At 38.2% G+C, this 23314-nt stretch overlaps 2 protein-coding genes across 2 annotated transcripts in view; one reads left to right on the top strand and one right to left on the bottom strand.

Annotated features, from left to right (window-relative positions):
• tmem8b (transmembrane protein 8B) overlaps positions 1-23314 on the top strand; it is a 1109927-nt gene that overhangs the window by 449111 nt on the left and 637502 nt on the right. The window lies entirely within an intron of this gene.
• Positions 1-23314, bottom strand: part of LOC119413873 (ADP-ribosylation factor-like protein 15) — a 113570-nt gene that overhangs the window by 45351 nt on the left and 44905 nt on the right. Inside the window, exon 4 of the mRNA XM_037680938.1 lies at positions 20099-20307. Within this exon, the coding sequence (XP_037536866.1) occupies positions 20099-20307 (209 nt within the window). The remainder of the gene's footprint in view (positions 1-20098; positions 20308-23314) is intronic.

Raw genomic sequence — 23314 nt, 5'->3', positions numbered from 1 at the left:
GCCCCGTTAGCATGATTAGTCTTACGGCACAATGGATAGACAAAAACTTTGAACTTAAAAAGACTGTCCTTCATGCACAAGAGTGCAGAGGATCCCACACTGCAGCTAGGAACCTGGAACAAGCCTCCACAAGCGAAACAGCATCGCAGGTGACTAATGCTAATAAATAATATTTAACGCTTTTCATTTAATATAAGTTAAAGTGCTATGCATATCATATGGCTGTTACTGAATATATGTCACCAACTCTTACAGCTGTTACACAATTTTTGTAGCAAATAAGCCTAAATAAGAGGGCTATGTTCTGACAAAGGAAAGTATATAAAATATCGGTATCGGCCAAATAAGTTTTAACATATTGGATATCGGCCAAAAATCCAATATTGTGCATCCCTAATCTAATTTAATGTTTTTACCTTTTTACCTATACCTATCACTGTAATCTGTACATTTACAGATATTGAATTAGACTTTCTTACACTGTTACAAGACTATGTGTTAGAAATTCTCATTAGCAAACTTTTTCAAGCATAGAATATCAGGTTGCATTATATAACACTAAAAAGCTTGTCTTACTTGCCAAAGGGCTTCAGTTTATAAAGTTAAAATTGCCTTATCTGTTAAAGTATCTTACAGACATTTTTGTGTGCTTGTATTATGTCAGAGAAAAGTGATTTCAGGCACAGATTTCAATGATCTTAAACAGAAAATGTGGTTTAAAAGAATTTGAGCAAGATGTTACTACTAGTTACTCTTGAGAGTCTATAAAGCCTAAAGACAGAACATTCTGACAGCTATGTACACAACTTTATAAACCTAAAAGATTTCCAGGTGTGCAAAGCTTTATACACATGCAAGCAAGCTTCTAAAACCTTCTTCTGTTTTCTTGCTTTCCACCTAACATAATAAACCGCAAACGTCTTTGATAGCTGCAACAGGTAAAGCCATATACTGTTGACATGAAAGACAATGCCTGCCAATGCAGATGAGCACCTCCCACGCAGCTACTTCACTCTTCTTCTTGCTTCTGGCAGAGCATACCAGTTTCCACCTGGATGGTCTTCAACTATGTGCCAAGAGGATATCACAGCAGCTCCATATCCTCTGTGTGACAGTGTAATTCCCTCTGCCCTGGAGCAATGTCTGCAAAACTCAGACAGTTTACATGTTCATGTAGCTACATTGCACTGGGGAAAAGGGAACTGCCAAGTATGCTGTGCATTCATTTGGTTTCTGGCTAATGCATTTTAACCCCTCCAACAAAAACTGTTCTAAGTGTAAAAAGTTAAAAGAGGGAAGAAAACTACCGTAATCTGTCTTTTTGTTTGGATACAATATCTCAAATCCAATGGTTCTTACTTATTCTTAATGGCACTCGTGTTTTTCTACTTGGTAAATTCCACAACCTAATTCAACTTGAATTAAAGCATTTCTTTTTTCTGTGGATTGTAGCAGTGTAATGACTGTCTTATGTGTCAGAAAAATGCAAGGAATAGCAAAGTATCTTGTTTTAGACATAAGTTAACCCAGGTCTGCAGGAAAAAACGTAAAGTGTGGTAATATTGTGCTCCACAGTTGTTTACAGTGCAAAAGAAAAAAAAAATCCCAAAGAATTTGTTAAATACATATGTTAGATTAAACATAATGAGTTTTTAAGTATGAATATTGTTGCCTTTTTTTAACGAAGATGAAATGAAATATGGTTCCAGACAAACACTAAAAAGTATATAAAGCTTTTTGGGTGGCAGTGACCAAGACTGTGTTACAGAAACTTAAATTATAACGGTTCAAAAATTAAGGTACCATTGAGGTAGCATCAATCAATAAAGGTCAGCTCAGATGGTGTCAAGTAGCTTAAGTTTTTAAAAAATGTATACAGGTGCATCTTGAAAAATTAGAATATTGTGAAAAAGTTCAAAATAATTTGTCAAATGTTTTGCTATACTATAAATAGCACTCTATCTTTGTTTTTATGCAAAAGTGTGCAAATGAGTCGCGCTTGTGTTACATCAAAGTGGATGATCATCCAGTTATTGTGATGTAAAATAACAAAATGTTTAATTTATACAAAAGTCCCTCGATACTTCGCGGTTCGTTTCTCACGGACTCAAAATAAGATTGGACATGACACATGGATGATTGATGGATGAGCCGCACGATTGGCATGGAATTTTTATTACAAATAAATTATTTAAAAATATTTAGCACCTGCTGCACCTCTATGCAGCTCATACTGCTGGCAAAACTTCCTGCTGCAGCTGATCAGCATGCTGAGCTGAGAAGTGGGCGTGGCCAAGAGCTCTTGCATGTGGCAAAGAGCAGAGGAGGCAGGGAGCTGAAATCATGACATTCTATGCTCTTTTAGAGCGTTAAGAGTTTAGAAACATTGTTTAGAATATTGCAAGAGTGTGGGAAGGGTTTAAAATACCTTTATATATATATATATATATATATATATATATATATATATATATATATAAACTACTACTTACTACTGGTTCTACTATTCCTACGTCGCGATTTTTTACTTATTGCGGGGCTTCAGGGTACGGATCCCTGTGATAAACAAGGGACTACTGTATATTCTTAACCTTCCTGGTTGATACTCTGTGTCATTAAGGAGAAAGTGAAAACTCTTCATGAAGTTTAGCTTCCAAAATGATGTGATATAATAAATAGCAAGTGATCTGCTTTTTGCAAAGTGTAAAAAAAGAAAAAAAGAAAAATAATAATTTGTCAACTGTTTCAGAAAGTGAAACTCAGATATTACATAGATTCGTTACACAGAGTAAAATATTCCAAGCCTTTATTTCTTGTAATTTTGATGATTATGACTTACAAATAATGAAAAAACAAAATTCAGTGTCTCAGAAAATTTGAATATTCCACAGTCAGCTTTTGATACCTTTGTCAGTGTGGGCAGGAGTCAAGCCCTGCTGGAAAATGAACTCAGCATCTCCATAAAGCTCGTCAGCAGAAGGAAGCGTGAAGTCTCTAAAATGTCCTGGTAGATGCTGAGCTGTCTGTGGACTTCATGAAACACAGTGGACCAACACCAGCAGAGGACATGGCACCAAACCATCACTGACTGTGGAAATTTCACTCTGGACTTCAAGCAACGTGGGTTCTGGACGTCTCCACTCCTTCCAGACTCTGAGACCTTGATTTATAAATGACATGAAAATTTACTTTAATCTGAAAGGAGGACACTAGACGACTGAGCAACAGTCCAGTTCTTTGTCTCCTCGGCCCAGGTGAGAACCTTCTGACGTCTCTGGTTCAGGAGTGGCTGGACTTGAAGAATGAGACATTTGCAGCTCATATTTAGGAGTTAATCAGCTGATTAGAGTGAGACACCAGGAGTTTACATTATTTAACCTTTTCACAATTTTCTAAATTTCTGAGACAAAATTTTGGAGTTTTGTTATTTGTAAGCCATGATCATCCAAATTACATTAAATAAAAGCTTGAAATATTTCACTTTATGTGTAGTCAATCTACAAGAGTTTCACTTTCTGAAATAATTGACAATTTAGTATTTATTTTTTTCCCTATATTCTAATTGGTTGATATTCATCTGTATGTTTTATGTCATTTTGAGCTAAGTATATCTGACTTTCCCTTTTCAAACCACAGTGAAGGCTGCACGAGTAAAGCTGAAGTGGGGTGGAGATCTTAGGTGGAGATTAAGATGACAAGGTTGATTTTGTATTCTGAGATTTGAACAACTTCCATAGCGAGACATTTTTAAACCCTGAGGGCACCACTATGACAGGGTTGTGTGTTTTGTACTAGGTTTTGGAAGGGAGAGACTTAATACAACCTAAAGTTTGCTATCAGAGACAGACAAAAAGGCTATTTCAAATTTAGACTCTTTTTCATAAATTGTCTTATTTAAATGAGGAAATAAAAGATGAGATGTCAAATCACTGTAGTTATATTAAAATGTTGGTCTTTACTTTATTATGCATTTGTTTAATCAGACTTGTCAGATGCTTAATCAATGACCAATCCTGCATTGTTCCTGAATTTTTGAACCTATACATTAAACTTCCCAGACAGAATGAAAACTAGCTTAAGATGTTCGGAATGAAGATTCTACACCCAATTAAATGTGAATGACTCAACACGCAAACAGCTCCAGGAAGAAATGAGTGCATATGTTTGCTGGTTTTTAAACTGATTTTCTGTTGTAGGTGACACCCAACAACCCCACTGCACTTGAGCTAAGCCTATCAGACAACTAAAGCTGCAAAAGTAAAACAACCTACTGGCTGGAAAAGCCCTTGGGAGAGTTTCTGTGATCATCAGTCCTGACACTAAACAATGCATACGCCACTGTTCTACAGAGCAAAGCAAAAGACAGATTTCTGCTGTACGTGACTCAAAGAATTACATATTTTGGTTCGACATAACTGTCTGTGATTGTAGCTATGTTTACACGTACATAAGTAAATCGTATCAAACAGCCGTTCCGAGTAAAAACGTGCCATGTAAACACCTTGTTCAGGTTATTTTTTGTTTATTCAGTGCGATCCGAAATAATTTGTGATCAAAACGAAACGGGTGGCTTACGTCGATTCATAACCCGAACGGTGCGCATGTAAACACTTGATATGTTCATTTTGTTCTGATCGTGAAAAACTGACCTGGCTGCTATGTCATTTCCGCCTGGCTAATGCTAATAATATTAGCATGTCAGGGAACCAAAACTGGTCAGTGAGCGACACATTTCTACTAGAAACTTTGAAAAAGCTCAAAATGATCTGTATCACCTGTAGCTCAGAAAGGGAGTGCAGTAACGTCTCCACCGTCATTAAAACCTGGCGGGTCCATTTTGGGCGCTCAGGTTTGTTTACGTTCGTCCCGGAATTAAACCGGAAGTAGAACTTCTTCTTCTGTGTTTTTTTAAAAGAGAGTTTACCACTCTGCGCATGTCAGTACTTCTGTTCAGAACAAAGCCCGCTGCATGTAAAGGCTCGTCATGAACAGCTTGTGCCCATGTAAACGATACATTTGGATTATTTAATCTGAAAACATTTCAATCCGGTCAAAAAATTTGCGCATGTAAACATAGCTTGTGAGTTTTTGCGTTTATCATGCTTTAAAGCAATTGGTACCATGCTAAGAAAAAAAAAAGCCCATCAAATTAATAAAGTTGAATAAAAAAAAAGGTCAAGTTTGAAAAAATTATTTTAAAAAGGTAACTGTATTTACCATGATAATGCATACAGATTTGAGAAGAAGAAAACAATATATTTAAATGAAATAATTTTTAAAAATCTAAATCCTGATCTCTGTGAACTTTGGCAGTGCTTCTATTTCGTGTCCCCATCCACTTCCATCTCCGCAAAAACTGGCCACAGTGGTGTGGTCCTGCCCTCCTGGCCTTCAGGTCAGCAGACGCGCCGATTACCAACGAGTTCTTGACACAAGACACATCTTAACGCTTTCATCTGTGTCGGTGGGTTGTCCTTCAAAGCCTTGTTACAGGATTGGCGATTGCCAATTAGCACAATTAGCTTTTGGCAAGCCCCCAGGCAGGTCACATGGCACCAGCTTTACACTGATGGTACCTGACAACCTGCAGCTCTGTCATTACGATTGTAAGATGCTTCAAAGACGGACACAAATATGAACATACAATAGATATACACAAGACAGATCAATGACAGTAAATGAGCTTAATGGGTTATGGTTTTTTGGGGGTGAAATCACAAGTGGCTAAACAAAACCCTCCACTTAACAACTTCTGAAAAAAAATAATTGGTACCACGTACAGTCAGGAAAAACAAACTAAGGCACAGCAGGTAAACTGTAGACATCATGCTCCTGTAATGTCAGGTTACAGTCTTGAGGAGGAGTATGTCCTGTAATAGACCCAGTAGGTTTAACTATAAAACAACTCGGTCATATATTTTACGCTGTCATTTGCCTTTTTTAGTCAGAGACAGTTTGTTTGTGAGGCCCGGTTCCCTTAATGTTTTATCCAGAATGCTTAGTCAAGGGGCTCCCATGTCAAAGTCTTTTGAAGAGATGAAAAACCTTGGCAAGCAAAGTGACTTTATAGGGAGGAAATCTAACCCAAGCAAAGGTTCTCTGCTTTTAATAACTAAAAAAACAACACCCCACCCCCCCCCCCCCCCCCCCCCCCCCCCCCCCCAAAAAAAAAAAAAAAAACCTCACATACAGGTACAGTACAGGAGCACAACATCTGGAGGTGGTTGTAGCATGAAGGTATGCAGATGCAAAACAAACAAATAAAAGCTTGGATATACTGTAAAACATTATATCAATGAGAACGTATCATTGAATGTGCATACATTCCGTGTAACAAAAGTACAGAGGTACAGGCCAACACTTGTAGCCTTATTACCTGTATTATGTAGTAACTATGCTGACAGATCAGCTGTCAACGTTTATTTGCAGTCACTGAAGAAATTGCCACAGCGATGTCAAATACATGTGAGAATTTGTCCAAATAGATGCAAACCTTACCCGTAAGACCTGATAATAATGAGGTTCAAAAACCAATAAAAAGAACCGATGAAGGTAGAAATTAAAGCAACTTGAAAAAAAAGCCTGGCAAACATTTATCTCAAGGTTAGACACTGTCTAAAAGCCAAACAGAACAACAGACCTGGTTGTTTGGGTTAAAACGAGTTAATCTATTTACTATAATTTAAACAGTGCTGCCCATCAGTTCCTCATCCCTGATGGGACAGATTGAAACAGCAGCAGTAGCATGTCTACCAAGTTGAGCTGCATAAAAAGGGAGGAAAAACAACACACACAAAACTGGTGGCCTGGATACAATTGGCGTGTGGATAAGAGAGCCCCAGACGATGGGCAGAGAGATAAGCAGAAGGGGAGGTCTAGGGCACTGACGTTCTGCCACAAACCCATTCTCATTTGCAGCTTTGTGTTTCCTTGGCCCTCTCGCTTATCCACAGCCCAGCCTGTGTAATCGCCGTGCTTGGCCACACTGAGTTCCTAAGGTAACACTGCGTGCGATCGGTATCTCCTCTCCAAACAAGAAGCCAGGAAGTGTTCCATCTGTCATTATCACAATCCACCCAGTACTGTGGTTTTCCTCTTCACAACAAATTCACTTTTTATGGTTTCCTTCCCAGGGAATTTGTGTTATTTTTTTTAAACCCTTCCAGCTGAGGATAGTAAGGGGAAAAGGAGACCACAGTGTCCTGCATATGAAAGCTTAGTTAGTTGTGGTTAAGTTGGAGTGCAGCTGCAAACACTGGGGTGAGCGGTGAATTGACTACAATGTTGTGTGCCGGTGTCCATAATGAGACAGACCGTAGAGAAAAGGTTTGTTGATGCAAAACCGTCTGATTTCCACCGGTGCGCGCTTGCATGCATAAATGAGCACATCCGTACAGCTGCTCAAGAATGGGCGTGTTGCAACACACCTTGTCGTCAACACTCATATCTGGAGGTCTCGAAGAGCAGACAGGTTAAAAGAGTTGACTTAATTATCTGGCTTGAAAATCAAAGAGAATCTAATGAAAACATTTCTATCTCCTCCTTTCCAGCGCTTCCTGTCATGTTGTGTCTTCTGACAAAAACAGCCAGAAGAGAGTGCGTAATCTACAGCGAAGTCTTGAAACAAAACGTGCACGCAAACACCTTATCATCAGCTGCTAAATTGCTCTGAAAGAGCAGATACAAAGAAAGGAAAACACAGCGACCGCAATAAATTGTAATGCACGACCTGTGATTTACGACGTCAAAACAAAAATCAAAGCAAGGCGGATGAAAATGTGGTTCAAGTACATTTTTGAGTCACCTGGATGCTTTCAGTTGCAGTGCGTGTATTCAGTAACTACAGTAACGCACTACCTGCTCTAACCCTCATCCGTCATGTTTCATCACAAGGTATGATACGTGCAGAACTTTTTATTTTACACATGTGGACAAAAGAAATTTAAAAAAAATCTAAGAGCTCTTATGGCGCCAATTATTTCTCACCATTACGACATTAAAAAAGCATCAAAAGGGTGATTTTTAAATTAATAAATCCATTACAGAAAATAAATTTCAGTCACACTATTATCAGTCATGACAATAATCACTCAAGGTCCGTCCTCTTTTGCTTCTAGTCTCTGTTTGCTGTTTCAAATAATATACAATTACAAAATATTATAACAGTTATTTCTATTTGGGATTTATAATCAAGAGAAACAAACAAAAAACGAATCACAAGCAGTTTTGTTTTGTTTAACACAAACCTATTCATGAGAAAGAGATGGCTTCAATCTGATGTGTTTCATTAGGACATTAGGCACTTTTAAATAAAAAAAAAAAGAATCTAATTGGATAAAATGAACCTGTCATGACATAACTGATCCCTTTGCTGCAAATTAAGTGAAGTGGATCAAGTAAACTTAGGGCTGGACAATAATTCGATATCGATATATGTCGCGATATACTTTTATTCAATAACGGTGATATGAGTTTTAAGCACATTTTCGATATTTCGATATGATTACAGAGTTTCACTGACGCATTTCTTTTTCTGTTCAGGTTGAAGCGGCCGCTTCAGTTTCAACTCAGACAGAAAAAGGCGCGACACAACTACGTAAGTGCGTGGTGACGTAGATGTTACGCAGAGCTCGAGTCCAGAAGGCGTTAGCGGTAGCATGCTAAGCTAGGCTAAACTCCAATGCACGTTAAGTTTTCGCTTCAAAATGAGTGCCCATGACGAATGTGACTGAACAAGATTTAACAAGCGAAGAGAAAGCAGATAACATAATTGATAAAAGAAGAAAGACTAATTCGGCTGTGTGGAAGTGGTTTGGCTATCTAAGATCCGATAAACTGCAGGTTTCAGTGTGCTGCAAAATGTGACGGAGAGTCGTTCCAGCTAGCGGTGGAAACACATCTAACTTGTTCCACTCAATAGAATATGCTGAGAGTCAGAAGTTGAAGCACAATAAAAGTTTGAGCCAACGTGTCCCTGAAACACCACCCCCAGCTGTATCAAAAGAGAAACACACGCAGCTTTTCTGCATGGGTTAGGTTATGTTGTTTAAAGTTAAAACTATTAAAATTGACAAAGTTGAGCTTTATGTTTATTTGACGGTGATTCCAAAACTTTTTGAAGGCTAAATACAAATAAAAAGTGAACATTCATTTATTTGTACAGTTTGTATTGTTTTTCTGAGGCTTTTATATCGATATCGAATTATACCGTTATTGACCGAAATTAAGAAATACATCGTGATAAAGGTTTTGGCCATAGCATCCAGCCCTAAGTAAACTCTACTGAAAATTAATGTGTTTGGCTCTTCTTTTCCAATACTGGACCTAAACCATTTAGATTACTTAATTGGTGCATCATAAATAAACTTTAAAACATCAATAGATATTGTCATGAAAATGAGATTATATAAAATACCTTTTAGGAACTGTTAATTCCATTCCACTGAGGATAAGGACAATGGTTTACTCCATCAAGCAGCTCAATTGGTGCAGAAGCGGTGTATGCTAAGAGTGCAGTCTGTAACCTTGTCACAATGTTTAGTTTGAGCCCTGAAGACATAGACAGAGTTCTCTTCTTATTGTCATGCAGAGTAGTGCCTCACGGACCTCACAGACAAAGGTTAGAGAGAAAACATCAACGCTCATGCTCAATAATCCAGATAACAAATCCAACAAAGTTAAGTCTGGTTCTCAGGACGGTTTCTTTTTTGTGTTGTTGAAACGTTTCGTCTTTCATCCAAAGGACTTCATCAGTCCAAGGAGCCACAACAAACTCAGTCCCATAAGTGGCTTACTCACATAGTGAGCCAACTAGTTTTATGGTGATAAGAGGGTTTCTGGAGTTCACCCTGTCCCCCGTCGACTCCTCTGAGGCAGCCATGGTCAAAGTGGTTCAAAACATCAAAGGTCATGCGCAATAATCCAGGTAAAAAAATCCAACAAAGTTAATTTATGTCCTCTGGACAGTTTCTTTATGTTGAAATGTTTCGTCTGTCATCCATAGGACTTCATCAGTCCAAGGAGCCATGGATTATTGAGCATGAACTTGCATGTTTGTAACCACTTTGATTATGGCTGCCTCAGAGGAGTCGACAGGGGAAAGGGCGGACTCCAGAAACCATTTTGTCACCATAAAACTAGTTGGTCCACTATGTGAGTAAGCCACTTATGGGACTGAGTTTGGTGTGGCTCCTCGGACTGATGAAGTCCTTTGGATGAAGGACGAAACGTTTCAACAAAAAAGAAACTGTCCAGAGGACCTGACTTAATTTTGTTGGATTATAGAGAAAAGTTTAACTTTAAATCGTCTTTATGAATAAAGTTTAATGTGCATGAAGGAAAGACATGCTCAAAGGAACTTATTGTCATGGGCTTAAAAATAAATGTATATTTATGTATATCAGTAATCCTACTACATATTTTGACTTTTTAATAATCACACTACTAGGTAATGAATAAATCTCAATTGTTTTGGAAGTCAGGGAGGAGAAAGAAGACATATTGTCTAAATAATGTGATGCAGGTCCGTCTATAGAAACTGTGAAACTAAAAGTTGTTTGCAGTGCCAACTAACTGCATGCTGACTAATTTGACTACAGTGTGTGCCATCTTCTATATTTGGATAAACAAGTGAGCAGATGTGAATTCACACATCCTCCAGACTCACCGCAACCCTCCATCTCCACTCAAGTGGAAATGTGCACAACCCCCTTGAGTTTCCCTATAGCATCCCCACTCTCTTGATGGATCCCAGTCAACATAGACCCCTGTAACCCTTCCTCAAAAAATCCTTGAAGAGGTCAACAGAGAGATTAAGACCCTTCAAATGGGGTCACGGAGATCAATGATCAAACAGAGAGTCAGGGCCAGCCCCTATGCCCCCTCTCCACCCACTTCATTTCAGAAAGCCTGATAATAGAGACAAAAAGGCTGGCTAAATATTACTTCCCCACATCATGACCCAACCACCTCCTTAATCTCTGAAGGTGGCCTAGTCTTTAGCTGTCACTGACATTTTCACCAACCACTGATCAAACCATGTGTATTGGCTGGAAGTCTGAAAAACAAATAGACAACAGAACGATAAAGTGCAACTAACTGAAATTATTGTAAAATATCTAAATTGATGTTTTCCACAACAGACATGCACTACTAGAATTTTTTATTTTTTTTCCCACAGGTTAAGATTCTCAACCAAAATAGAACAAATAAATGCAATCTATAAAAGTACAACTTGACATACAAGTTGAAACTTCTGCCATTCAGTGATCAATTGCATTTCCTTTCAGTTTTTTTATTTTTTATTTTTTCCCCTATGGTAAGCATCCAGGGTATCGGTTAAAGGAAACCTCTAACGTAGCAAGACCAAGTGATTGTGGAGTTTCATCTGTGTGTGACACATTCCTGTGGACCACAGGACGCAGACTGACTGTGGTCTAAAGCGTTCAGCCGAGTGCCAGAGAGTATCTGGCTTCAAGAAAACTGGTTTTACTGTGAAACTTAACTTTTTACCTGATGAGTTTAACCAGGTTAATGGACAAACATACCCCTATTTAAGGATTAAAAGCAAAAAGGAGATAAAAGAAGAAAACAAACAATAATTTGATCATCTTAAAATCTTGCAGAATTGTGCGTGTTTAGGCTGGTGTGTATTATTGTCACCCTTTCAACAACTATTCATTCATCTCTTTCAGCTTGGTGGTTTTTAGCTCAGTGCTAGTGTAAAACCACAGGTATTATGCATGCCTCATCCGTCTATCCGTCTAAGTCGATTCAGAAAATCTGAGTTAACATGTTTATATATATATATATATATTATAAAACCTTGTCTTTCCAAAAGAAAGCTCACAGTGACTATTTACCCAGAAGTTTGTGCCTCGTACACAACAACAATGTTGAAAAAAGAAAATAAGCTTGTAAATAAAGAGTTAAATTCGAGGAACAACGCCAATGGTGACCTCATCTGTGCGGTGCAGATGCAAAGTCTCACTTCACCACTCATCAGATGGCATCTCAGGATGTGTAATGCCCCCCCCCCCCCCCCCAACAGTCTTTCACCCTTTCAGCATTATGTGTGTATGTCACATTCATACATGAAAAAAGTGTAACAACAAAAAATGTCGATGCAGACATGTTTCTGTCAATGTAAATGTCAGCATGGAAGACTGACGGCACAATCTGAGTGGGATTTCTACTCCGTATAATTGTAAAGTCCACGACACCACAGAAAAAAATTAAAATGACAAGGACACAGAATGCACACTTAATTTTACAATTGTAAAAAATGTAAAAACCTCTAAAGCTGATGGCGAGCTAAGACATCTGCACCTCCAGATGCAGGAAGAGAGCCACCTGCATCATGAAGGACCCCACTCACCCAGCGCACATACTTTTTGCTCCCCTCCCCTCAGGAAGGAGGTTAAGGAGCATTAAGCGTAGAACTACTAGACTGAGGAACAGCTTCTACCCTGAGGCTGTTAGACTCATGAATATCTAACCAGAATAATCAGTGTGAAAAATCCCATCATGTTGCTGCTGATCTATTTCATGTTGTTGTGTTCATTCATACTCATCTGCTCACACAGACTCATGTTCGTGCTGCTGTTCGGCGTATTGTTTTTGTGCTGCTAGTGCTTAGTGTATTTTTACTAATGTTTTTCTTGGTTCATATCTTAGATCTTACTATTGTTTTTCTTTTACAATTTAATACTTTTGTTGGATGTAACTGGGACCCTGGGTACACAATTTTGTTCCACCACATGTACCACATGGGGTACATGTGGTGGAATGACAAAGAACCTTGAATCCTTGAACCTTGAATCTTGAATAATTTCTAAAAATACATATGAGTAGCTAAAGGTAAAAAAAAAAAAAAAACTACAAAAACAGTATGAAATAATATTGGTGTTGAAGTCATTGATTTTTTTTGTGTTAAATTAGCATTTGTGTCTGACTGTCTTGTTCATCAAAACACAGCAAACTGATGAATAACGACGGCATGCTGGTTAGAACGGCGTTGAAAATTTGTTAGTACAGCTGTCTCGATTTTACAGGAAATGAGGCAAAAGCTGGAACAATGTTTTCAAAACAACTTAATTACCGCAAAGCTTCCGTCTTTCTTCATGTTCGCTTAAAAATTTACCGCATTTGAAACGTTGGAATAGCCGGTCGTCTGTGTGATGTAACGTTGTCAAGATTTAGAAGTAACATCAGATTTAGTTTTAGTACACTGAAAACAGATGTGCTCCAATTTATACCAGACACTGATTCCCTCTTGATGACCTAAAGCATTAAGGCTCGATTCAAGACTGCACTGACTTAAGTTTATGTGCTGGTGTGTGTTTGTGAAGGATTAAAAGTGTAAAAAAGATGAGTTCAGAACAGAATGGGGTTTTCACAGATGATGGTGTTTCATTGCCTCCGTCACGATCCTGGAAGGATGCTCATTCTTGTAACTCTCAAGGTTAGACACTGTTTGCCATTTTCCCTTCTTTGTATGGTTTTGTTTTTTGGACTCCCACATTTCACGTCATGACTCAATCCTTTGTTTTTTCCACTCATCATGCAGTGTTTCATCAGTTTCATTCTGTCTTCTCTCTCTTCCTCAGATAACACAAATGCCAACAGAACAGAAAGGATTTCTACCTCTGTTCACAACGCTGATAGCATTTTTTTTTAAAACAAGAGCCCTTCATGCGTGCAGTCCATTAGGCCCCGCCATACAAACAGACCTGCTTTGTTGAGGTGTTATATCAACAGGGTGACCTCCCCTCCACTCCTCCCCAGCTTCCTTGGGCCCCCCAACGGCAGGAGATTGATGTCAACTAGGAATTTTGCCCCAAATTTCCTTCTGCCTCCTCCAGACCCACCCTGCTTCCCCAAAAAACACTTGCTCCAGCACAGAGAGCTTTAGTAAAGCTTTAACAGGTCTGTCACCACTACTACAGTGCCGGAAACACCCACAGTCACAAACATAGCACCGTAAACAAGGAGTGACCCCAAAAAACAGCAAAACCCACCTATGTGTTGAGAAAATGAGCAACCTTGTTCTGTCAACAGTATGGGTGCTGCGAGGGGAGGCTCAGCACAACTTCGTCATTTGTGATGCGTGTCGTCGCCAGAAGAGTTGCAAACAGAATTCAGAGGAACATTTTTTTTTCCTTGGGTGGTTCTCATCCAACTTTCACAGAAGTCAAGAACTCACAGAGCAGCTGCTGAGCCTGGATGTTTGCAAAGCTGGAGGAGGTGTTTGCAGAAATCACTCACACGTTGCTATAACGTGTAAAATAATCGGTGAGACAGCTCAGCATCACTATTTAAAGCCTACATCACATTATGGCCCATCTAATGTACAAAAACAAAAACATTCATAATTATTAGCATCTCTTAAAATTTGGTATCCACATCAAATAAAGGTGATATAAATAACAAATTAGATAGGAAATCAAAGTATAACATATATATCAATGAATGATCCTATAAAGATTTTTACACTTTTTTAATATTAATACAAGCATGGACAATCTAATGAACGCAATTCAAGAGATTAAAAAAACTTTTAAAGGATTTATCAAATGACTGTGGTCAATTGGCTGAAACTTTTTAAGTGCAATGATGTATGCACGTATCCATCAAATCAACATCATATGTCTTGTAGGTCTGGACTTTTCCTTTCTCTGAAGGTGGACTTATCAGTACCTGGGTGTGACATAATCGTTGTGTGAAGTGAGCGGCTCCTTATCGCCGACTGAAGTTTGCCTGTTACCAGAATCTAGCTGTGGCTGTGAAGTGCATACCAAGAGAGGTGATTAGATTATTTGGAATCAGGCCTAAAGTGTGTAAACCCAGGTTCCAGGACAACAGTTATCTGAATGTCATGGACCATGTCCAATGCTTGGGAATCACAAACTTAGGCTTGCTCGATGCAAAAAGTTGGTCTGGACAAGTAAACGTAAATTACAAACTACAGAAAAGTAGAAATATTTCATCAGTACCCCGAGGCTTTCTATCAGTGGTCAATAATGATTTGTATCTCCCCTCTGATGACCCACTGAACATGAACTTTAGTGTTTATTTTTAGAGGATCAATAGTTGCTCCATTTCTAATTGTCCCCTTTTTCTGTTTTTTAAATGTCTTGGTTTTACTAACCTTTAATTTTAGAATTCACACTTTATACATTTTAGATTTTTATTACCCATCTCTGGCATTTCCTCATTACTAAAATTATATTTCCGTAGTTTTTTCAGTTCGACTATTTTATAACTAGTATGTTATATTTTTAAGACTTACTGCTGTCTTAAATAATTTGGTATGTGAATTTTATTTCTAGCTTTTTCCATATTTTTCTTTATTTAATGTAAAGCATTTTGTGTGACACTAATGTATGAAAGGTGTTTTATTAGAAAAAGTTTGATTTGACTAATGTAAATCATCTGTGAAATAAATATTTCAGTGAAGCAGTTCCACTGGGCCGAAACATCTCAAAGTCATGTGCACTGACTTTTAGCTGTGGTGCCTTACGAATTTTCTCTTATCTCTGGGCGTTAGAAGATAATAATAACAATAAATTAATGGCTTTATTGTTGTTTCGTAAAATGAGGACTAAAAAATGTAGGTAAACATGTGATGACAACAATATCTTTTATAGTTGGTCTGAAATTTTGGTTCATATAAGCAAGGATTACACATGAGTCACTGAACATTAAGTTCCTTCAGTGACGAGCCGTGAGTCAGAGGATAAAGTGTTCATGTGGGCACATTCATCATGACAATAAAAATTTCAAAGACGCAAACAAACTGCTGCAGTTACTTACAAGCATAAACAAATATATTTAAACCAATACGAGAATGTGTTCCTCTATGTTTGAGTTGAATCCTGTGTTTTTAATGGCACAACTTAAGAGATCCCAGATGTAAAAGCTTTGTGTTAAAAACTTTAGTATTTAAGAGTTTGGCATACTAAGCTAGTTTTAGCTTGTCTTACATTTTATCCAGGTTTGTAAAAAGTTCAGCAAAATGAACACTTCCTGAAGACTGTGGCTAGAATTAGTATTTAGTTTGAAGGTGAAATTAAGACTCAGGTGTTTTCAATCAATGCGATGATGATCAGGTGTGAGTGGGCACCCTGTTTGATTTAAAGAACAGGGATCCACCAAAGTCTTCTCTTCACAACATGTTTGTGGCAGAATATCATGGCATAAACATAGGAGATTTCTGAGGACATCAGAAAGAGAGTTGTTGATGCTCATCAGGCTGAAAAAAGTTACAAAACCATCTCTGAAGAATTTGGACTCCACCAATCCACAGTCAGACAGATTGAGTATAAATGGAGGAAATTTAAGACCATTGTTACCCTCCCCAGGAGTGGTCGACCAACAAAGATCACTCCAAGAGCAATGCGTGTACAGTTGGCGAGATCACAAAGGACCCCAGGGTAACTTCGGCCTCTCTCACATTGGTTAATGTTCATGTTCATGAGTCCACCATCAGGAGAACTGAACAACAATGGTTCATGACGGGGTTGAAGGAGAAGCCACTGCTCTCCAAAAAGAACATTGCTGCTCGTCTGCAGTTTGATAAAGATCAAGGCTGTTGGAAGAATGTTTTGTGGATGGATGAGACCAAAATAGAACTTTTTGGTTTCAATGAAAAGTGTTATGAAAACACTTCATTCCTGCATAAGAACCTTATCCCATCTGTGAAACATGGCGGTGGTAGTATAATGGTTTGGGCTTGTTTTGCTGCATCTGGGCGAAGACGGCTTGCCATCATTGATGGAACAATAAATTCTGAATTATATCAAAGAATTCTAAAGAAAAATGTCAGGATATATGTGCATGAACTGACTCTCAAGAGAAGGTTGGTCATGCAGCAAGACAACGCTCCCCTCAGGAAGGAGGTTGAGGAGCATTAAGTGTAGAACCACTAGACTGAGGAACATCTTCTACCCTGAGGCTGTTAGCCTCATGAATCTCTAACCAGGATAATCACTGTGAAAAAATAAATAAATAAATCATGCGTTGCTGCTGATTTGTTTCATGTTGCTGTGTTCATTCGTACTTATCTGCTCACACAGACTCATGTTCGTGCTGCTGTTTGGCGTATTGTTTTTGTACTACTAGTGCTTACCGTATTCTTAGTTTATATCTTTCTTAGTTCATATCTTAGATCTTTTTACTGTTTTTCTTTTACATTTTATACTTTTGTTGGATGTAACTGGGACCCTGTGTACACAATTTTGTTCCACCACATGTACCCCATGTGATGGAATAACAAATAAAGAAACTCTGACTCTGACAGTGATCCTAAGTGGTTCTATCAAAGAATGGTTAAAGAAGAATAAAGTTCATGTTTTGGAACGGCCAAGTCAAAGTCCTGACCTTAATCCAATCCAAATGTTGTGGAAGGACCTGGAGTGAACAGTTAATGTGAGGAAGCTCACCAACTTTCAGAGTCGAAGTTTTCAATATGGAGGAATGGGTTAAAACTCCTCCAATCTGGTGTGCAGGACTGATCATCAGTTCACGGAAACATTTCGTTGGTGTTATTGCTGCATAGTGGGGTCACACCAGGTACTGAAAGCAAAGGTTCACACACTTTTGCCCCTCACAAATATGTAATATTGGATCATTTTCCACAATAAATAAATGACCAAGTATAATATTTTTTATCTCATTTGTTTAACTGAGTTCACATTATTTTAAGACTTGTGTGCAAATCTGATGTTTTAGGTCATATTTATACAGAAATATGGAAAATTCTAAAGTATTCACAAACTTTCAAGCACCACTGTAAGGTGGTGCCATTTAAAATTTCAATAAGATTAGGGGGTTTCCTTGACTTTAGTCACTTGTGTTCAAGAGTATCCTGTCCATAATAACAACATGACCTAATTTAAACATTAGGGGAAATAAAAGTTTTGAGTTGCAACATAATCTGGGATAACACCCCCCCCCCCCCCCCCACACACACACACACACACTATTTCCCATTGCTGATTTCACATTACAGTACTGAAAAGCAGCTACACTGGTGGTCTATGGTGGGAAATACAGATGGTCTGCTATCCAGGCATCCAGAAACATTAAATAGGCCTGCAGATGATGCTCATGTGTGTATGGGCTTGCTCAGGAGAATTTGGGGATATGAAGTAAAATGAGATTTCAAGCACATGTGTGAGCATTGCAATGGGAATGCTAGCCACAAAATCCTGCAACAAAAAGCCCCTTCTGTGAGGGACTTGGAGCATGGCTAGAAAACAGAAAAATGATTTGACACGCAAAGAACGAAAGAGGTACTAATCAAGTTAGGGTATTTGTATTTTTTACACAGAGGCAGTAGCTTGACCAGCCAGTTATACGAGCCGCAAATACTCTTTTGCAACTTAGAAATGATGTGCCATTGAAACATACGGTTTGTGTTGCTCCCCAGGCTTGCATGGAGTCCTTCAAGAAAGAAATGTGTAGCAGTAAAAATTTACTTTCTGTGTAGCATCTATACAGATTAGTGGAAAGTTAGTCTGAGCCAGCAAGAGGTGTGGCAACAATATTCTACCACAAAAACAAGAATAAAAGAAATGCAGATAAAAAGGCACAAACAAAAGCTGCATGGGACAGTTTGGGGCGGCTGACGCTCAGACATGTGAGGAAGACCATCGTCAGTAGACACTTTGCAGGAGGACTAATATCAAACTTGGCCAGACACTTGTCACACTCATCTTGAATGAGAGACTAAACTCCACTTAGCAACCAACTTGTTTTATAAGTAGTTTAGACAAAAGTATCAGAAAGACAAAAGTAATCTAAAATGTTTTAACACCATTTGAACTGTTTGACTTGTTACACCTTCAGGGAAGCGCTACAGGTGCATCTGAACAAGAACAAGCAGATTCAAGAACAGTTTTTTTTGCCAAAAGCCATTACCACACTGAACTCGCATATGCACTGATTTAATAATCTAACCTCCCAAACCTCTGGATTTCTATTGTGCAATACTACTGACATTTCATACTCTCAATCACCTTACCTCTTAACTACCTCACTAATATCCATAATGCGCAATATAATTGTGAAATACTTGTATTTTTTTTACTTTTATAGGGCTATTATATCTATATTGCATTACATTTTTATACTTTTAGTGTGCGTTTTTCTTAAGCATGTTTTTGCACTGAAAAAAGGAGCGGCTCTTAATTACATTGTACTTGCGTATAATGACAATAAAGGCATTCTGATTCTGAGTCAGTTGCAAAGAAGTCTTTGACAACTAATGGCTCAAATGAGCTAAATAAACAACTCACGAGTAGCCTGTGGCTCAGATGTTTCCACAGATCTATACAACACCCTGCAACAGATGCACATTTTCAAAGGTTACTAAAGCCAAAAATCTAATGCAGAACCCTTCCAAGACATTTACATACACGGTCTAGGTGAAGGAAAGGTCCCAAAAGGTTCAAAGGTTGTGCCATTCTAGGGTAGAAGAGCTGCATCTTGAAAGCTGGTCTATGTTTGGACAAATGTATATTCCACAGCATATGCAACAAAAACATTTATCTTTATGCTCAACAGTGCAAACAGTACACATCTGACATCAGTAGCCGTCTGGGATGCAAACTTTTGCTCAAAGCTTCACTGCAGGTGCAGGCACTGGTTTCCTAACTCCAGATGGAGATTTTCTTACCTCTCCAAAGGATTAAAAAAAATAAAAATCTTTTGATGGTTCTAATTATGGCTTCCCACCAGAGACCAACTTACTTTGGAAAACTCAACCAAGATTGTGTCCAACAAATAAAAACTCTGAAGAGTCATGCATGTGTTCACTGTAAACCATTAACTTGTTTTTTTTTTTAAGACTGTCAAGAAATCATTATGTTGTACACAGATTGTGCAACAGGACAGACACCTATTGTGTAAAACAAGCATCTTGTGTGTGAAAATGAAAACCTTTATCCGTATGTGCATCCATGTTTTCAACAAGCAATATGCTAAAAGTCTTGTTTTTCTAGTGAACTGAGAGACAGTGCTTCTGTGTAGAAGGCAAAATGAACTTGGTACAGTGGAGGACATAAAGACGTGTTACACTGTAAAAAGCTCAGACTACCTGACTGGGGGTTCTTGCTGCTGGTTTGTCCTGATGGTTGGCAAGAATAAGGAAAGGCAGTGTGCAGAGCTGTGGGTGCTGCAGAGCCGAGTGGAGCTCATTCCGTGCCGCCTCCAGGTCCTCGTCCGATGAGGCGCTGTCCAGTATGAAGACTACACCCTGTGACCCCTGGTAGTAACGACTCCAATATTTCTTGATGTTGTCAGCTCCTGTAGAAACATGTGAAGTTGATGAATAGTTGCTTTAATTGTCTCCAAACGTAGTGTTTTTGTAAAGGAAGTTGTGTTTGTTAGATCAAAACTGACAATAGACACATAAAAAGCTCTTAATGGCATAAACGTCATACATTCATGTTTCAAAAAACAGATTATAATAATCCTATTTATGATACTAAACTCCAAAAGCAGCACTTTTCATGGTTGCACACAATAATCACAAAGTTGTTTTTTTTCCTGAATAAAATTATTTTTCCCTCTCAAAATTCTTTAAAAAAAAACATTACAAATTAAACGACAGGGGAAAAAGCAGATTTTTGTTTGATTTTGATAGACGTTTGAAAGAATATGCACTACAAAAATAATTATTTACTGTCTTTTTGTTGCAGTAAAGTTTAAAAAATGAGTAACACAGTTTAGAAATAAAACATGTCATAAGTAAAAAATACCAACTAGGACTCCACCCACTTTCATGATCTGTTTGTGATCAGTTTTTACTGAATTATTAACCCCAGCCTCCCAAATGTTCAGCGTTTGGGAAGAGCCCAAAAGTTCTCGAAATGATTTAGGTCAGGTGAATAAAGGGGCCCAGGTCATTACTTGGCTGTCTTTGAAGCTTTTTCTGTCTATAAAAGCGCGGGAGCACTCGGATGCTCGTGATGGATAAAGATCAGAGAGAGCTTGAGCTCTGCAGACTTCTTCCTGTACGGCTGCTCAAAAAAATGGATTTACAAGAAAGTGGCAGCAGGTTAGAATGTAGATTTTCAGTCCTTCAACTTGAAAAGGTCCAATTAGCTCAGCACGAACAAACGACCTGCGGGATGGGGCACATATGGGACTGAAAAGATATTCAAAGAGTAAACTTAGCCTGAAACTCCTAACCAGTCAGACCTATTCATCAAGTTCCTGTTTACAATATAATAAGCATAATGGGTTCCTGGTACTGCAGTTTCTTTTTTTTTTTTTTTTTTCAGTTAAATTTGACATTTTTCATTTACTATGCCTTTTTTTTTATTTTTTTTTTTACATTGTAGTTCAATTCAAGTTTATCTACATAGTGCCAATTCAGCCCATGAGTCATCTCAGGGCACTGCACAAAAACATGCCTTTAAAGATGCCAACGTCTAAAAGTAAACATATAGGAAAAGGCAGAGGTAACTGTGACACCCTAAATTCACAGAGGAACTTTGGCAAGCCCTTCAAGATCTTTGAAACAACGTTCCAAAGGATCAGAGATCTGACACTTCAGAAATCAGCTTGACATTTTTCTGTAGCAAACCTGAAGGTTGCCCAAATCTGTTTTATATACAGGTACACAGAGAGCTGGACACTGCATTTGCAATTACAGTGTAAAAAAAATAAATAATAAGAGCATGACATTTTTAGCAGAGAAAAAACTCACTGCTTTGTTTGTAAGTCGAGAATTTAAGATAAATAAAACATTAAAGATGCTCAAGGTACCAATACTGAACCTCTGTTAAAAAATGCTGTTATTATTTTTTTTTTCTTACAGCACACAGTTGCAGTCTACACACCATAAGGACAACACCTTATATTTATAAGTGAAACTGTTGTAGTTCTGCAATTCAAGAGGAAATAACATGAAGAATAGTATTAATTTAAACTATTTTCCAATTGTTGTCCTCAGTTAGTCAAAGTCAAAGTTTCTTTATTTGTCATTCGCACAACATGTGGTACATGTGGTGGAGCGAAAGTGTGTACACAGAGTCCCAGTTACATCAACAAAAGTATAAATTGTAAAAAAAAACAGTAATAAGATCTAAGATATGAACTAAGAAAAATGCTAAACTAAGAATGCACTAAGCACTAGTAGTACAAAAACAATATGCCAACAGCAGCACGAACATGAGTCTGTGTGAGCAGATGAGTACGAATGAACACAGCAACATGAAATAAATCAGCAGCATGAGATCAGCAGCAAGGATAGTCATATCAACAATCAAAGTGGCATTAGTGATTTTTTTTTCACAGTGACTATCCTGGTTAGATATTCATGAGTCTAACAGCCTCAGGGTAGAAGCTGTTCCTCAGTCTAGTGGTTCTACACTTAATGATCCTCAACCTCCTGTCTGAGGGGAGCGGGACAAAAAGTGTGTGTGTCGGGTGAGTGGAGTGGATTATTAAAGTACCGTATTTTCCGGCGTATAAGTCGCTCCTATTATGCATTTATTTAACGGTCAAAACAGCTTCATTTCGTCTGGGCGGCGTGACACCATCCATCGCAGCCGGAGCCGCTAGCTCTCCAGCATTTCTCCGCCTGCACCAGCTGAGTGGAGCGGGCACACATGAGAAGACTTGCTGTTGCAATTCTTCGAAATTTAACAAGATTAACATTTAAAATCAATTATTGTTTGCTCGAAATTATAGTGTGTGAATTATATAGTGTGCCTCAGTTTAACTTTTCTTGAATCAATGCAGTTTAATGGTCAAAACAGATTAATTTAACCTGGGCGGCGCCATCCATCCATCCATCCATCCATCCATCCATCCATCCATCCATCCATCCATCCATCGCTGCTGGTACTGCTAGTTCTCCAGCTTTACTTCGCCTGCGCCAGCTGAGTAAAGCGAGCGTGCACGGGAGGACTTGATGTTGCAGTTTGAAATTTAAAGCGTCAGTCAAAAATTGCGTTATGATTATGGAAAAAAAAAATGTATATAAGTTGCTTCAGCGTATAAGTCGCAGGACTGACAAATCTATGCAAAATAACAGCGACTTGTACGCCAGAAAATACAATAGTTCAAATTAGTTAGAGTTTGTTTGCACTTTGCCATAGTGCCGAATGAAATTTTCTTACAAAAGTAACCATCCAAAAATATTATTAATTACACGGACAAAAATTCCCTTAACTATATATGTGCTGTATGAATTTTCACTTTAAACAAAAGCAAAACTGGAACATCCAAAACAATTGAACCTCGCAGTGGGCATAAAATAATACCATACCAAACCATACCATACCACTTTATTTATAAAGCA

This window comes from Nematolebias whitei, chromosome 8 (assembly GCF_014905685.2).
Source record: "Nematolebias whitei isolate Nwh7 chromosome 8, NemWhi1, whole genome shotgun sequence".
NCBI classification, from domain to species: Eukaryota; Metazoa; Chordata; class Actinopteri; order Cyprinodontiformes; family Rivulidae; genus Nematolebias; species Nematolebias whitei.
Note: the sequence above shows the minus strand (reverse complement) of the source record. Positions and strands in the feature narration are given on the sequence as shown.